This window comes from Zalophus californianus, chromosome 16 (genome assembly GCF_009762305.2).
Source record: "Zalophus californianus isolate mZalCal1 chromosome 16, mZalCal1.pri.v2, whole genome shotgun sequence".
In the NCBI taxonomy this organism is placed as follows: domain Eukaryota; kingdom Metazoa; phylum Chordata; class Mammalia; order Carnivora; family Otariidae; genus Zalophus; species Zalophus californianus.
Genome location: NC_045610.1, coordinates 49,786,838 through 49,801,648, shown reverse-complemented (window position 1 = coordinate 49,801,648; position 14,811 = coordinate 49,786,838). Strand labels below are relative to the sequence as shown.

General features: G+C 40.6%; 2 protein-coding genes across 6 annotated transcripts in view; one reads left to right on the top strand and one right to left on the bottom strand.

Moving 5' to 3' along the window:
- Positions 1-2,365, bottom strand: part of CEP112 (centrosomal protein 112) — a 437,815-nt gene extending 435,450 nt beyond the window's left edge. For 3 of the 5 annotated variants that reach the window (XM_027625473.2, XM_027625474.2, XM_027625471.1), the window contains exon 1: positions 2,227-2,364. The gene's annotated coding sequence lies outside the window, so the exon portion shown is untranslated. Of the gene's footprint in view, positions 1-1,841; positions 1,999-2,226 lie in introns of those variants that run through there. The other 2 variants (XM_027625475.1, XM_027625472.2) reach the window with 2 other exon arrangements.
- Positions 2,366-2,505: 140 nt separating this feature from the next.
- On the top strand, positions 2,506-11,940 carry LOC113939880. The gene is made up of 4 exons (XM_027626580.1): positions 2,506-2,570; positions 10,167-10,326; positions 10,786-10,892; positions 11,556-11,940. The coding sequence occupies exons 1-4, from the start codon at positions 2,506-2,508 to the stop codon at positions 11,938-11,940; spliced, it is 717 nt and encodes a 238-aa protein (XP_027482381.1).
- The last annotated feature ends 2,871 nt before the right edge of the window (positions 11,941-14,811 follow it).

Genomic DNA, 14,811 nt, shown 5'->3' with positions numbered 1-14,811 from the left:
TTGGTTGGTTGGTTTGCATTCCTACAATAACTAACTGCATTCCTATATAATTACACCTGTTGCGTACTTGGTGATGGAGGGCTATGATACCACTGCAGGATATTAGACCATAAATCTAAGAAGCAACTATTCAAATGGATGAAAAGACAAATGGAAACTCCCAAACTCAGAAGGTTAAGCACAGCTCTAGCCTAGGAGTACTCCCAGGCTTAAACAGTGCATCCTGCCCATGTGCTCAAACATTTACCTGAGAGCACCCATAGATAAAGCTAAAACAAAAAGATTTCTAAGAAGCACTAATTCACAATAAATCCTTTGACACACACAGAAGATGTTAACGTTTAATGTTAGGGAAAACTGAAACTCAACAGTTGAAAAGACTCCCTCAAAGTCATAAATTAAGCACAGAGCTCAGATTAAAATTCTGAAATCCCTAGCTCTCAGACCCATTATACCTGACTTCTTGGCCATTTACATAAACGTCAGCAATATCTCCAACTAATAAAGACATATTCTGAAAAGTAGAAAGGCAACTGGAATTGCTATAATGACACACACAAAAAGTGGAATACACTTTTTTTAAAAACACAACAAAGGGTCAATGTGACATTGGGTAAAAGCTAAAAATCTGCATCTCCTTATTCCTTATTTATTCTCCAACAAAATTAAGGAAAGCAGAAAGGAAAAAATTAAGTTACCATTTTAAACCTTCAAGGAATTCTTGCTACACAAATTACATCTTATAAACAAACCATATCTACTTCGTTCCAGCTAATCAGTTTTACCACTACTTAAAACTGTATCTTATGTCTCGTGTGCCTACTAATCACATAAACTACTTCAAAAGTAAAAAAAAGAACTCAATTGGGTAACTCTTGCTTATAGTTATAATCTATATTTGATCACGTCTTCTATTTAACTCACTGGCACTGCCTTTTTTTAAACCTATTTATATGTGGACACCTATCAAAGGGGCTAAGGCCTACTCACGGTGCTTAGCCGTCACAGGAGGCAGCAAAGCAGAAGCCACAGATATTAAAAGACCTGGGGAGAAAAGCCACCTCACATACATCATGCCCCCTGCCAAACACAATAAACGTATTCCTAGAAGTTGCAAAAATCAATTTTGCTCAAACTGTATTTTAAATGTATGGTGAGTGATTCCAGAAAATTTGAAATACGCCCCACGGTAAATCAGAAAGTTTTACAGGTGCACGTGATGCCTGGACAGTTACCAGAGCACTGATTGGGCCTTCCCTGATGGTGCCAGGAGCATGCTGTGTGCTTTACAAACATTTCCCAGTCATCACCCTGGGAGACAGGCACTACTATTTCATGGCCATTTCCCAGAGGAGGAAGTCGAGGCTTAGCGGAGTTAAGTAACTGCCCTAGAGTCAGTCCCAGGGAAAGGGGTAGCTGGGCCTGGACACTGTGTGCCACCGTCGTGCACTCCAGGCTGCAGCCTGACCACTATGCAGGGGCTCCTGTCATTTCCGCTCGCCTTTTCTACCTTATTTTTACCCATCTTTGAATATAAAGGACAAATAATAAAGCAGCCACACAAGGATCAGAATAAAAGCTGTTCGTCTGTAGTTGTGTCTGTAGTTCTCCGAACACTGAACGCGGGGACACTCGGTGGCTCCCGCACGCATGCCGCGGTGCTGGGCCAGGCCTTCCCGAGCGCTCGGGCGTCGAGACAGCCGCCCACATGGGAGCCAGCACACCGGGCCTGCCCTAACTCCGGGGTCGCCCATCCTGTCCTGGGAGGAACTTCCCTTGTCTGAGCGGCGGGCGCGGGGCGCGCGGCCTGCGAGCCCGCGAGGCCACGGCCGCTTCCCTACCTTGTCCAGGACACACATTTCTCCTCCCCGGCCGCCACCCTTGCGGTCGGATCTCGGGACCGCGTCCTGTGGACCAGCTCCAGCCAGCCAGCAAACTTTACCCGGAACTTTCCCCGTCCGCGCCAGGACTGGATTTCACCCACAAGTGGAAGAGCGGCCGTCCGCGCCCAGGGCCCCCCGCTACCCCCCCCCCCACCCTCAACCCGCAGCGGGGCACGCGCCCCACAGGCCTTGTGAACGGACCCAAGGCCTGCGGGGCGACGCCCCTCCCCGAACGGGCCCGCACGGGAGGGGCGGCAGCCGCCCCGCGCAAAATTCCACTCGAGAACCCGGGTGTAGGGGCGGGGCGGGGAAATTCGGGAAATCGAGAACCTGGCGCCCCTACATGCAAGCTTTCCGGTCGGCCGCCCCGCCGCCGCCGCCGCCGCCGCCGCCGCCACAGAGAAACGGTTTCAAATCCTTGCGAGCCGCCGAGGTCGCCGCCGCCCTAGCAGCCCAGGGGCGGGGACTTCCGCGCTCTCATTCCCCGCCCCCTTCCCACCCCGGCGGTCGCGGCCTGCGCGCCACGCCGTTGTCATGGCGACGCTCCCGGCAATTCGGAGGCGGGACTTCCGTACTCGTTTTCTCGCCCCCGGGGTCGCGGTGAGCGCGCTGCGCCGTTGCCATGGCCACGGTCCCGGGTGCAGCGCAGCCTCCAGGCTGGCTGGGTCCCAGGCGGAGGTTCCCAGGGTAACCCCGACCGCTGTCTGCACACTGCTACCCTGGGTCATCCAGCGAGGAGAGTAGCTTGTGAACACTTTAGGGGTTGTGGAGAAGAAACAGGGCAAGGATAAAGAAAATGGAATCGGGGGAGGATGTTCACAGAAGGGTATGCCCATTTGGACAGACGTCATTGAGTGTACAGAAGTGAGAATTTACTGCCTGGTATCTCACAACCCAGAGGTGAATGAGGTCGGATTAAACGGGGAAAATGAGCATTAGCTTGTTTCTTTTTTTTTCCTTTCTCTTTTTTTTTTTTTTTTTTGCATTCACAACTATCCGAGGTCTAAAGAAACTGGACCCCAAATTCTGAAGATGCTGAAATAAAATAAAGGGTTTTCTGTTAACCAATTCTGTGTAGAATAGCAAGATCAAGTGGGAAAATGTGATTTTGCTACTCCCAGGAAGTCTCAACCACCTCAACGGCAGTCTCCATGTCTGTGTAGCTATGTCGTGATATTTTTTGGTCTTCTATTACATTTCTGGAAAAGCTCTGAAGTATATTTATTTAAATACCAGGCAGAGACAAAATTTAAATCGTAAAAACACTCACTTAAATGAAATTCAGTTTACCACTGTTTTTCATCTAATTTCACAACAGGATTCCTTCGGCAGTATCTCTGGAACACACTCAGTGTGATGCCAAATCTAACATAAGCACAGCTTGAAGCATCTTTTCAGTTTTCCATAAAGAAAATAGAAGATTCATTCATTTGTAACTAGTTACTTTCGAGCTTCCAGAGGGTAAGTCGTATTCTCTCCAAGGTGCTTTTTCAAACTAACCCACCAGAATTAAGCACCAACAGTTCTTCATTGTTTCCATGACAAATTATGAAGGCTAAAGGAAGGAAACGGTATGAAATGCTTTTAGAAATTAGTTTTCCAAAGCATATTTGAACATGTTTATCGCTAAAGAATGATCAGTAATCCAGATCACTTGCACTGAGATTCAGGGATGCAAAACCCATGCAAGCAATTAATTGCAGGAATTTGACCACTCAGTGAAGTTCAAAATATATAACCACATTGCAGGGAGAACATGAAATGAATTTTTGACAACTGATGTCTGAATAAGAATGAGCAAAAAAATGGAAGATGAAAAAAGGGGTCAAGGGAAAAAAATAAAACAAAGTCAAGTTCATCTGAGAGGAAATAATTGTAGAGGAAAACTACGACTGAAAGTAAAAAGTAATAGTTAAAAAAATTAAAGTAAACTTCTTAAGTATTTTCCCTAATTAAGTGGAAGAAGATAAGAAGATAAGAAGATCTCCCTTTCCACTTTTAAGAACTAGAAGACTGTCAATTTTTTCATTTAAATAGTATATTGACCCTTGAACAACATGGGTTGGAACTGCATGGTTCCACTTGTACACCCATTTTCTTTCCATAAATACAGTAGTATAGTCCTGTTAATATTTTCTCTCTTCCTTATGATTTTCTTACATCTCTAGCTTACTTTATTGTAAGAATACAGTAAATGATACATGTAACATACAAAATATGTGTTAATCGATTGTTTATGTTATCAGTGAGGCTTCTGGTCAACAGTTAGCTCTTAGTAATTGAGTTTTGGGAGAGTCAAAAATTATACATGGATTTTCAACTGTTCAGGAGTTCGGCCACCCTAATCCCCATGTTGTCCAAAAGTCAACGGTACATACACATATATTTACGCAAACAAAAATATTGTTATGATATGCATGGAGGTTTTTAGTGTTATTTAAGTTATAAATATGAAGCTGGGATACCAGTTTGAGACTAAGCTTTGTTCACCTTAGGATTCAAGCCTATACCTCTTATTGAGAGGTCTGGTGGGAAATGTAAAGAATCTCCTTACATGAGAACTAAGGAACCCCTAGGAAGTAATTCATCCTAAGAGATGGTGAGCAGGTCTGGGTCAGTAATGATACAAACATTAAAGGAGAAGACAATTCTCCATAAAGCACAGTACTGGCCTTGGAATGGCTTCCAGCTCTCCTCCTCTTGTTGTAGCAGAGTAATTCCTAATCTTTAGAGGTAAGGGACGTCCTTCAAAAATCTTAAAAAGTTATATCCCTCCTCCCTTACTCCTCCACCACCAAATGCGCCCATGCCCAAAAATACGCATAAAAATCAAAGGGTTTCCAGAATTCCTGAAGCTCACCCATAGAGCCTAGGTTAAGAACTCCTGTGTGTGGATTTTATACCCATTTAAACACAGAACGGAAGCCATAACCAGCATTTCTGAACATAATTTCTGAAGGTAGCACACTCAGTACAGACAACATTGCCCCTAGCAGTAGGCTCCAGCAACCTCCGGGCAGGCATCCGTAAAAAGTAGCCGCAGCAGGGATGCCTTCATCAAGCATCAGAGACAAGAAGTGAGAATAACACCATGCTCACAGCTACATGCACTTAGAAATAAATGATGCACAGCGCATGGCAGTTTAGTAACATACAGAGCATACATGAGACCCACCCTAGAGACCTTCATTAATATTCGGGAAGAAATGGCTGGAATCAGAGTCTATTCAGGGACCTCAAGGGTAAAATCAGATAAATACTCTTTTGTGACTGTTGCAGTATAGCCCCAAGCTTATGTGGCCTGAAAAATACCGTTTCACGTAAACCTTTTATGGCCAAACACCTATGGCAACCAATTAATAGGACTTCTATGTCTGGTTATCTTATAAAGCATAATAATTTTTTAGCTCAAAATATATTTATTGAATGCTACTAGGTGTCATTGAACATCTAGTATGTATCTTCAGGAAATGTTTCCTCTACCAGGAAATGCTCTAATACCTTGCTTTTCACCTTAGCTTAAAGGTCACTTACACATAGAGGCCTTCATTGATTCTTTTTTTTTTTTAAGATTTTATTTATTTGACAGAGAGAGCACAAGCAGAGGAAGAGAGAGGGAGAAGCAGGCTCCCTGCTGAGCAAGGAGCCCGATGTGGGACTCGATCCCAGGACCCTGGGATCATGACCCGGGCCAAAGGCAGCCGCTTAACCAACCGAGCCATCCAGGCATCCGGGCTTCATTGATTCTTAATCCACCCCTTATTCTCTTTCAAAACCCCTTGTTCCTTTTCTCCATTGCATTTATCAAAATTTGTAATCAATTATTAATTAATATTAACAATCTTTTTCAAATGTTTGTAGGCCCCATAAGCACAGGAACCATATATGCTGTGCTTACCATTGTAGACCCAGCATCTTGCAGAGTACCTGCCACTTAGAGACAATCCATAAGTGTTTATTGAATCAAAGAATGAAGGCAGATGGGTCTTTTGTGCTTTTCTCCGCACCTGTGGTAGAACATGGCCACCCTTAACTTCCTAGTTTACAAAGCTTCCATTCAAGAGGCCCAGAAGACTAACTTTTCTGTATCCAAATTTCTTTCTGGGAGAGTGCACCTGATTGGTCTAATTTGAATCAAGTAAGAATGCTTAATCAGATCAGCTGTGGTCAGGAGATGGGGCATCCCACTGTATAAACATGACTGTATTAGCTCACCTTTGTGCTGAAGGACAGGAATTGGGATTCCTTCCTCAGAGAAGGGGACTAAGGAGGTACGGGAAATGGTTCCAACTTCAACAAAGCTTCAGGAGTTGTGAGAACAAAGATGACTTTCCACCCTCCAAACGTTTAAAAATATAGTAGGAGGTAATAAGACAAACACCAAATAACCACATTTGGAGTCAGATTATGTCACCTGGCTTAAAGGTATATATATAATATGTAATGGGAATAGAGGGAAGATAAAGCAAACACTATATAATGATTATAAAGTGAGGATATGAAAATATATACTCAACCTTGTTTTAGCTTTGGCTTTAGAAAGGTATTGACATTGAAACATTATTCCCATTGAAAATATTGTTTCAAAAAATACATATTATTTCCTATCAGCTGCAAATGATTTTTAAATGAAAGAAGTTTGATATCTTTAAATAAATAAATAAATAAATAAAAATAAAAACAAGTAACGTTTTACCTCAATTTTTAAAAATCCGATGGTAACACAGCTGATAATAGAGTATGAACGTGATAGTAAAAACATGACCGTAAAATGTAAATTGTTAAACTGTTTTTCTTTCCTGTGTGGGAAGTTGATTATGCTATACTTCTCATGTTGAAAGCTATCTGTTTCTTTTCAAAATATAAACTTAAAACTGAGAGATTACTCTAGATAATACTGAACCGTGTGAATTCAATTATTCCCTACGTAAGACATGGGAAAATGTGACCTTCTGCTAATTAGGAAGATCATAATTATTCATACATAGTTTGAACTGGGCCTGCATTTTGTTGTATTAAATCTGATGAACTCTGTATTTTAAACTCCTGCTCTATAAAATTATAGTAACTATACCACAGACCTGGACCTCCATTTTGTTTAAGCCACTGTCATTTGAATTTCCTGTCTTATAAACTCAAATGTAAGCCCGATTACTGTAAGTTACATCTCTTAACTTGAAGTTATATGCATGTAAATCTTACATATTTCCTAAAGGCATTCTTTTGATACCTTAATTGCCCTAAGGATTCATACCAAAAGTAGAAGTCTGTACTAATAAATATAAAACGTGAGTTACAAAATATGATTATTCCATTTTACATACTTGCCAGACACACAAAGAAAGGAAAATATGTAAGACTACAAGTCAAATGTGGACAGCAATTCTCTAGGTGAAGCAATTAAAGATATTTTAAGTTCTGTCAATTTTACTGTCTAAATATCCTCAAATCTCTCCAAAAACAGCACTCTTTTGGAAAAATTGACTCAGACACAACATTTTGAAATTTACTCTGTTTTTCTTCCCTAAAACTTTTTTGAGTAAGGGCTTCAACAACTTCAATGTGAATTTATCCGGTCATTTGAAGAACTATGAATAATAAACATATAGAAAAGAAAGTACAATACCTAAGAACAAATGTTAGTGAACTTGGATCACTGCAGTGGATTAGCAGGCAGTTATTCCCTCTTACTATCAAGAGTAATAGGGGCACCTGGGGGGCTCAGTCATTTGAGTGTCTGCCTTCGGCTCAGGTCAGGATCCCAGAGTCCTGGGATCAAGTCCCACAACAGACTCCTTGCTCAGCGGGGAGCCTGCTTCTCCCTCTCCCTCTGTTACTCCCCCTGCTTGTGCTCTCTCTCTCTCTCTCTCTCTCTCTCTCTGTGTCAAATAAATAAATAAATAAACAAAACCTAAAAAAAAAGAACCAAAAAGAATAATCAAAAGTTGGGAAACCTGGGTGGCTCAGTCGCTTAAGCGTCTGCCTTTGGCTCAGGTCATGATCCCAGGATCCTGGAATTCAGTCTCATGTTGAGCTCCTTGCTCAGCGGGAGCCTGCTTCTCCTTCTGCCTCTGCCTCTGCTCACACTCTCTCTCTCTCTCTCTCCCCTAATCTCTCAAATAAATAAATAAAATCTTTAAAAATAATAATAATCAAGAGTTTCCTGTAAAGAGAAATTAAACTGTTCTTCCTAGACTGAGACTTTTGAATTGTTTTTTTAATCAGATTATAAAATTTTAATGGTATTACAGGGAAATTGGCAGACACTGAAAGGTTTCAAGAAGAAAATAAAAAATTATGTGTAATCCTATCATTAAAGAATAACCATTATTAATAATTGCATATATTTTCTCAAATCATGTATGTGTGTGTGTGTGAGTGTGCATGTGTAATTATTCTACTGTCTCCTTATTGCTCCATCATTTCAATGCAACAAAATTTGCTTAATTATTCTCCTGTGATTGGCTATGTAAGTTATTAGCAATTTTTGGCTCTTATAAATAATAGTACAATAAATATATTTTAATATGTACATCTTGGTTGAAGTTTCAGCTATCTCCATAAAAGATATTCCTATGGGCATAAAAAATTAAGGCTTTTGATCAGTACTGTCAAATTGCTTTCTAGGAGTGTTTTATAAATTTGCAATCCCACCCAACGGTCCCTGAGAGTGGCTGTCTCACATTAACAATTTTTCTAATCTGTGCTAACTGTATATAAAAACAATCCTCTTTAATTTGCGTTTTCCACTATTAGAAACACTGAAATATTTTTAAAATCTCAATCAGTTTTTTTCGTTTTATTCATTTGCAAAGGGTCTCTTTAGCCCTTTGTCCATTTTTCTAGAATTTGACATGATGTACATAACTTCCATATTTTGATTTATTGTTTCAAAACCAGCAATGGCTCTGTACACAGTATTTAGCATGGGCTGATACTCTAATCAAATTTCAGTTGATTCACCATTTTGCATTATCCAGATAGTCTGTATCATTAGAATGAAATAAATGAATGGCTCTCGGCTATCTAAATGGAAAGCAATTTATAAATACCAAGAATATTTACTCTTATGTAAACACATTAGAGGTAGATAGCCAAGATAATCCTGCAGCCAGCAAATTCCTTAAATTGGATAGGAAATGATTCAGAACTTCCTATTTTCAGGTCATAAAATATAAATTATAGGACAAAAAATAGATGCAGTATAAAGAGAGCAGGAACAGAATTGTGAGGCATATTTCCTTTTCTTCACTAATAAAAAAAGGAAGAAAAAGAGTTAGTACCTTTAACACAATGATGCTAGATTCCATCCCTATGCCGGAACTAAGCTGCACTCAACATTCTATCCCTATCCCGGTGGCTTGCTCTATCCTGCCCTCTTGGGCAATCCATACTGGAGCTATCAACAGAGAGAAACGGCTCTTCTCCCCTTCAGTAGTATGCATATGCCCTAGCCAGCGTGCATACAAACTGGCAACCACTTGCCAGGGTACTTTATAGCCTCACCTATACAGAAATCTCTCCACTAATGTTTCAGCTCTCCCCCTCTAGGCTGTGAAATTCTAACTTTAGATTTCAATCATTTCGACAAAGCCACCGGGAAAATTCATAGCTAAATTAGCAGCGTGAGAATGGTAGAAAAGACATAATTCTGAAGTTTGGATAAGTGTCACTAGCTTTGTGACTCAGGTCAACAAAGTGACATAACCTCCCTGAGCTTGAGTTTCTTTACCTTCCTTATGGCATAATTGGGAAAATAAAATTAACGAAGGTGAGATATATGGAAAACTGCCCGATGCTTGATACAAGGAGACTTGGATTATCTTTTCATTCCCAACTGTTTTTGCAAGCGCTTTTTAAAAGTAATAGATGCCACTAGGAGGCAGCATTCGCCCACAAAGAACTATTTCCTTCACACACCCACACATTCGTGTACAAGCGTCCATGGCATATTTGCACACACACTAACACACACATGTTCATGTCAACCCATACATCTCACATTCACACACACACATTCATATGCACACGTACATCACACATTCGTGCACACACTTGCACACATCCCAGGCGATTTTCGTCTTTCTCTGTTTCTTGTATCTTTTTAATCTTTCACTTAGGGATTAAGGTGGGGAATGACCCTCTGGGTAGATGGGAAATTTCACCGATGAATATCTGTTATTGAGTTTGGGGCCTCAGAAATGAGACCCTATATATTGAAAGATTATTGATCAATGCCTTAGAAATGAAAGAATTCATCTTTATGCTCTAAACCTCTTGCAGATGTATAGGACAGCGTGAGAGAAAAGCTAAAACACGGACAGCTTTGCATGTAGAAGCTCAACAGCCACAGTCCAAGAGAAGAAAGCTGATCGTTGGGAGGCACAGCCGGGGACCTCCTCATCTTGAAAGAAGTCCTCCTTGGCCATATGCCGCTTATAACGTTGGTTGGGTCTGCAGTTGCTAGCTTACTATCACATAACATGGGAAGACAAATCCAGCCATGCTAAAATATAGGATGATAACCAGCTCCTGAGCCAGTTTCACTCTTTCTCCATCTGACTGCCTGTGGGAGGAGGAAAGAAGTACTTCCTGGTCTGTCCGCTGTCAGGGGAGATCGCTACACACCTACGGGGGAGAAGATAGCTGAATTTTAATGCTGGGCAACCTGATGACCTAAGCTTTTAAGAAGGAAAACATTTGGGAAAGAGAATCTACCTATGTCACTAAATGGACCACCAAATCATGAAGTAGAGGGCTGCGACTGGGCAGTTTCTGCTGATGGGGCCTTCTAATCCAAATTGCCACAGTAGCAGATTTTTCTTTCTATAAAAATATCATCAAATTAGAAGACTCGGTACTATGGCCTAAGCTTCAAAGTCTATTCTGATGAATTTTTCAGGGATCCAATCCTATCCAGCAGCCTGAAATGCCTTCCAATGAACAAAATGGTGCAAAAGGCCATCCTCACCAAAGCTACCATGTTCTAAGAGCTTCTTTGTGGAGCAGGTTAAGGGAATAGGAGGTAGAGAGGTACTGTAGGTTTAAAATAGGAGTGCTGGGCTAAGGAACCTTTGGCACTGTGAACACCTGATGCTACGAACAACAAGCATGAAGCTACAGTTATCAAGAAAGTGTGTATTGGCAAAATAATAGACAAATAGGTCAATGGAATAGAACAGAGAGCCCAGAAATAGACCACCATGAATACAGTCCACTGATCTTTGATAAAGAAGCAAAAGCAATTCAAAGGAGCAAAGATAGTCTTTTCAATAAATGGTGCTAGAACAACTGGACATCCATATGCAAAAAGATTAATCTAGAACACAGACCTTACATCCATCATAAAAATTAACTTAAAATAGATCATAGACCTAAATGTAAAATTAAAAACCATAAAACTCCTAGAAGATAACATAGAAGCAAATCTAGATGGGTATGGCAATGCCTTTTTTAGATACAATGCCAAAGACACGATCCATGAAATAAATCATTGATAAGCTGGACTTCATTAAATCTGCTCCACAAAAGACACTATCAAAAAGAATGAGAAGACAAGCCACAGACTGGGAGAAAATGTTTGCAAAAGACGTATCTGAGGAAAGATTGTTATCCAAAATATACAAAGAACTGCTAAAACTTAACAATAAGCAACTCAACTTAAAAAAAAAGGGGGGGCAGGCACCCACCAGATCCCAAGGTTTCCGCGCCGGAGCCCCGCGAGCCCGCCAAGGGGAAGCCCTTTAAGCTCCTAGGAATTTTAGATGTTGAAAACATTCCCTGTGCACGGGATTCGCTATTGTATGGGTCATTAGGATCTGTTGTGGCTGGCCTTGGACATTTTTTGTTAACTAGTAGGATTAGAAGATCATGTGACGTTGGAGTAGGAGGATTTATCCTGGTGACTTTAGGATGCTGGTTCCATTGTAGGTATAATTATGCGAAGCTAAGAATCCAGGAAAGAATTGCCAGAGATGGAATTAAAAATAAGATTTTGTATGAAAGTACCCACCTTGACCCCGAAAGAAAACAAAGCCCCAGCAAGAGCAGCAGTTGAGCGGAATCATGCTTGAGAATACAACTCCATGGAGTCAGCGTGAATAAAATGGAGGGCAACTCAGTTAAACCTCATACGTACCATTAGACTTTCAATCGAGTAAATAAAAGATGTGTTGGTTGTAAAAAAAAAAAAAAAAAAAAAATGGGCCAATGGCTTTAACAGACAGCTCACCAAAGCAGATATACGGATGGCAAAGAAGCATATGAAAAGATGCTCCACATTCTTAATCTCAGGAAACAAACTGAGGGTTGCTGGAGTGGTGGGGGGTGGGAGGGAGGGGGTGGCTGAGTGATGGACATTGGGGAGGGTATGTGCTATGGTGAGCACTGTGAATTGTGCAAGACTGCTGAATCACAGATCTGTACCTCTGAAACAAATAATGCAATATATGTTAAGAAAAAAAAAAGAAGAAGAAGATAGCAGGAGGGGAAGAATGAAGTTGGGGAAATCAGAGGGAGAGACGAACCATGAGAGACGATGGACTCTGAAAAACAAACTGAGGGTTCTAGAGGGGAGGGGGTGGGGCGATGGGTTAGCCTGGTGATGGGTATTAAGGAGGGCACGTTCTGCGTGGAGCACTGGGTGTTATGCACAAACAATGAATCATGGAACACTACATCCAAAACTAATGATGTAATGTATGGTGATTAACATAACAATAAAAAATTTTTTAAAAAGAATGATCAAAATAAAAATATTTATAATGTATGTGAGAAGAAAAAAAGAAAAAAGAAAAGATGCTCCACATCAGAGAAATTCAAATCGAAACAATGAGATACCACTGCACACCCATTAGAACGGCCAAAATCCAGAACACCGTCAACATCAAATGCTGACAAGATGTGGAGCAATAGGACTTCTCATTCATTCCTGGTGCGCGAGCAAAATGGTACAGCCACTTTGGAAGGCAGTTTAGTGGTTTCTTGCAAAACTAAACACAGTCTAGGTGAAATAGGTAAAGGTGGCCAAAACTTACTTCCAGTAATACAATACACACGTCCAGTTGTGAAATAAACTAAGTCCTGGGGATGTAACATGTAGCACGGTGATTATAGTTAATAATACTCCACTGTATAGTATATTTGAAAGTTGCTAAGGGAGCAGATCTTAAAAGTTCTCATCACCTCAGAAGTTCTCATCTCATCAGAAAAAAATTGTAACTGTGTGGTGATGGATGTTAACTATACTTATTGCGGTGATCATTTCATAATATATTTATGTCTCAAATCATTATGTTGAACATAAAATTAATATAATGTTATATGTCAATTACATCTCGATAACGACAAACATATTCTTACCATATGATCCAGCAATCGTGCTCCTTGATATTTACCCAAAGAAGCTGAAAACTTATATTCACACAAGAATCTGCACACAGATCTTTATAGCAGCTTTATTCATAATCACCAAAACCTGGAAGCAACCAAGATGTCCTGCAGAGCACAGAGGACTTTCAAGGCGGTGAAAATACTCCCTACACTGGATATACGTCATTATACTTTTGTTCAAATCCATAGAATAGACAACACCAAGAGTAAATCCTAAGGTAAACTTGGGGTGATGTGTCAGTGTAGGTTTATCTTTGGCTAAAAATGTAGCACTTTGGTAAGTGATGTTGATAACGGCTAGGCTCTGCATGGGTGAGGGTGGGCGGTATATGTGAAATCTCTGTACTTTCCTCTAAATTTTGTTGTAAACCTAACACTGCTCTAAAAAAATAACAAAGCCTTAAAAAATAAATGGTATGACAATTTTAAATATACAATATGTGTTCTTGTTTTGTTTTGTCTGATGTGTGTGGGTTTTTTTTTTTAATGTTGTTTATGTCCTTTCAACATCAAGATGTTCCAAATCTTTCTTGAAAGCAGGCATGGCAGGGCATACAGGGTGTGAAAATATTGAAAAGCTTTTATGCCAATTGATAGATAGCTGTTGCCCAAAATCTCTGAGTACCAGCCACGAGGCCAACAGCTCTTCCTGTAAGATCTCTTGCCACGCTTTCACCAGTCTAACTAAAGGGTAATGCCTGATACATCAGGAGGCTTTCAGCCCCAACTCCCCACCCCAGGCCCCAGTCCAAGATGGCCATCCATTCTGATTGGCCCCATATCCTACTGATTATACCCTTGAGATAGGTCATAGGTAATAAATACTTAAGTAGATAATCCCCCATTGAGTATGTTCTTTCATTGGGTATAAGATGGATTATAGGACTTCAAAAGTTCTGGATTATGTCTCAGTTGATCCAAGTAGGTAATGGCCTTGTGAAATAACAGGAAAGCTTAATTGTGAGTTTTTATTAAGAGGTCCTCAGAGATTGAGCAAAAGGCCTTGGAGCTCAGGGCTACATTAGAAAGGATCCCAATAACTACTCACCAGATGCCCAAGAAAATCATTACTGACTTTCACTGCTCCAGAGCCCTGTTCAAGTGAGCTGAGGGACAGTGAGCAATTTAACATTTTTTCTACGTATTTTTAAATTTTGAAATAATAAAATTAATTAGGAAAGCGTTTGCAACAAAAAGGAGGATAATAGAAAAATATATTCTCTCCTTTCCTGGAGCAAACCTTGCAATCATGTCTGGAGCAGGGGGAGATGCTCTAAAATTTTTACTGCCGTCTTTTCATTCCTAGACCTGTTACGTGGGATGAGGGGGGAGGGGCCATTTTATTTTTTTATTTTTTATTTTAAAGACTTTTTTTTTATTTGTTTGATTTTGGGGGGGATGGGGGGAAGGGAGGAACAGAAGAAGAGGGAGAGAGAATCTCCAGCAGACTTGTGCTGAGTGTGGAGCAGGGCTCTATCTCACAACCCTTAGATCATGACCTGAACTGAAATCAAGAGTCAGACACTTAACCAACCGA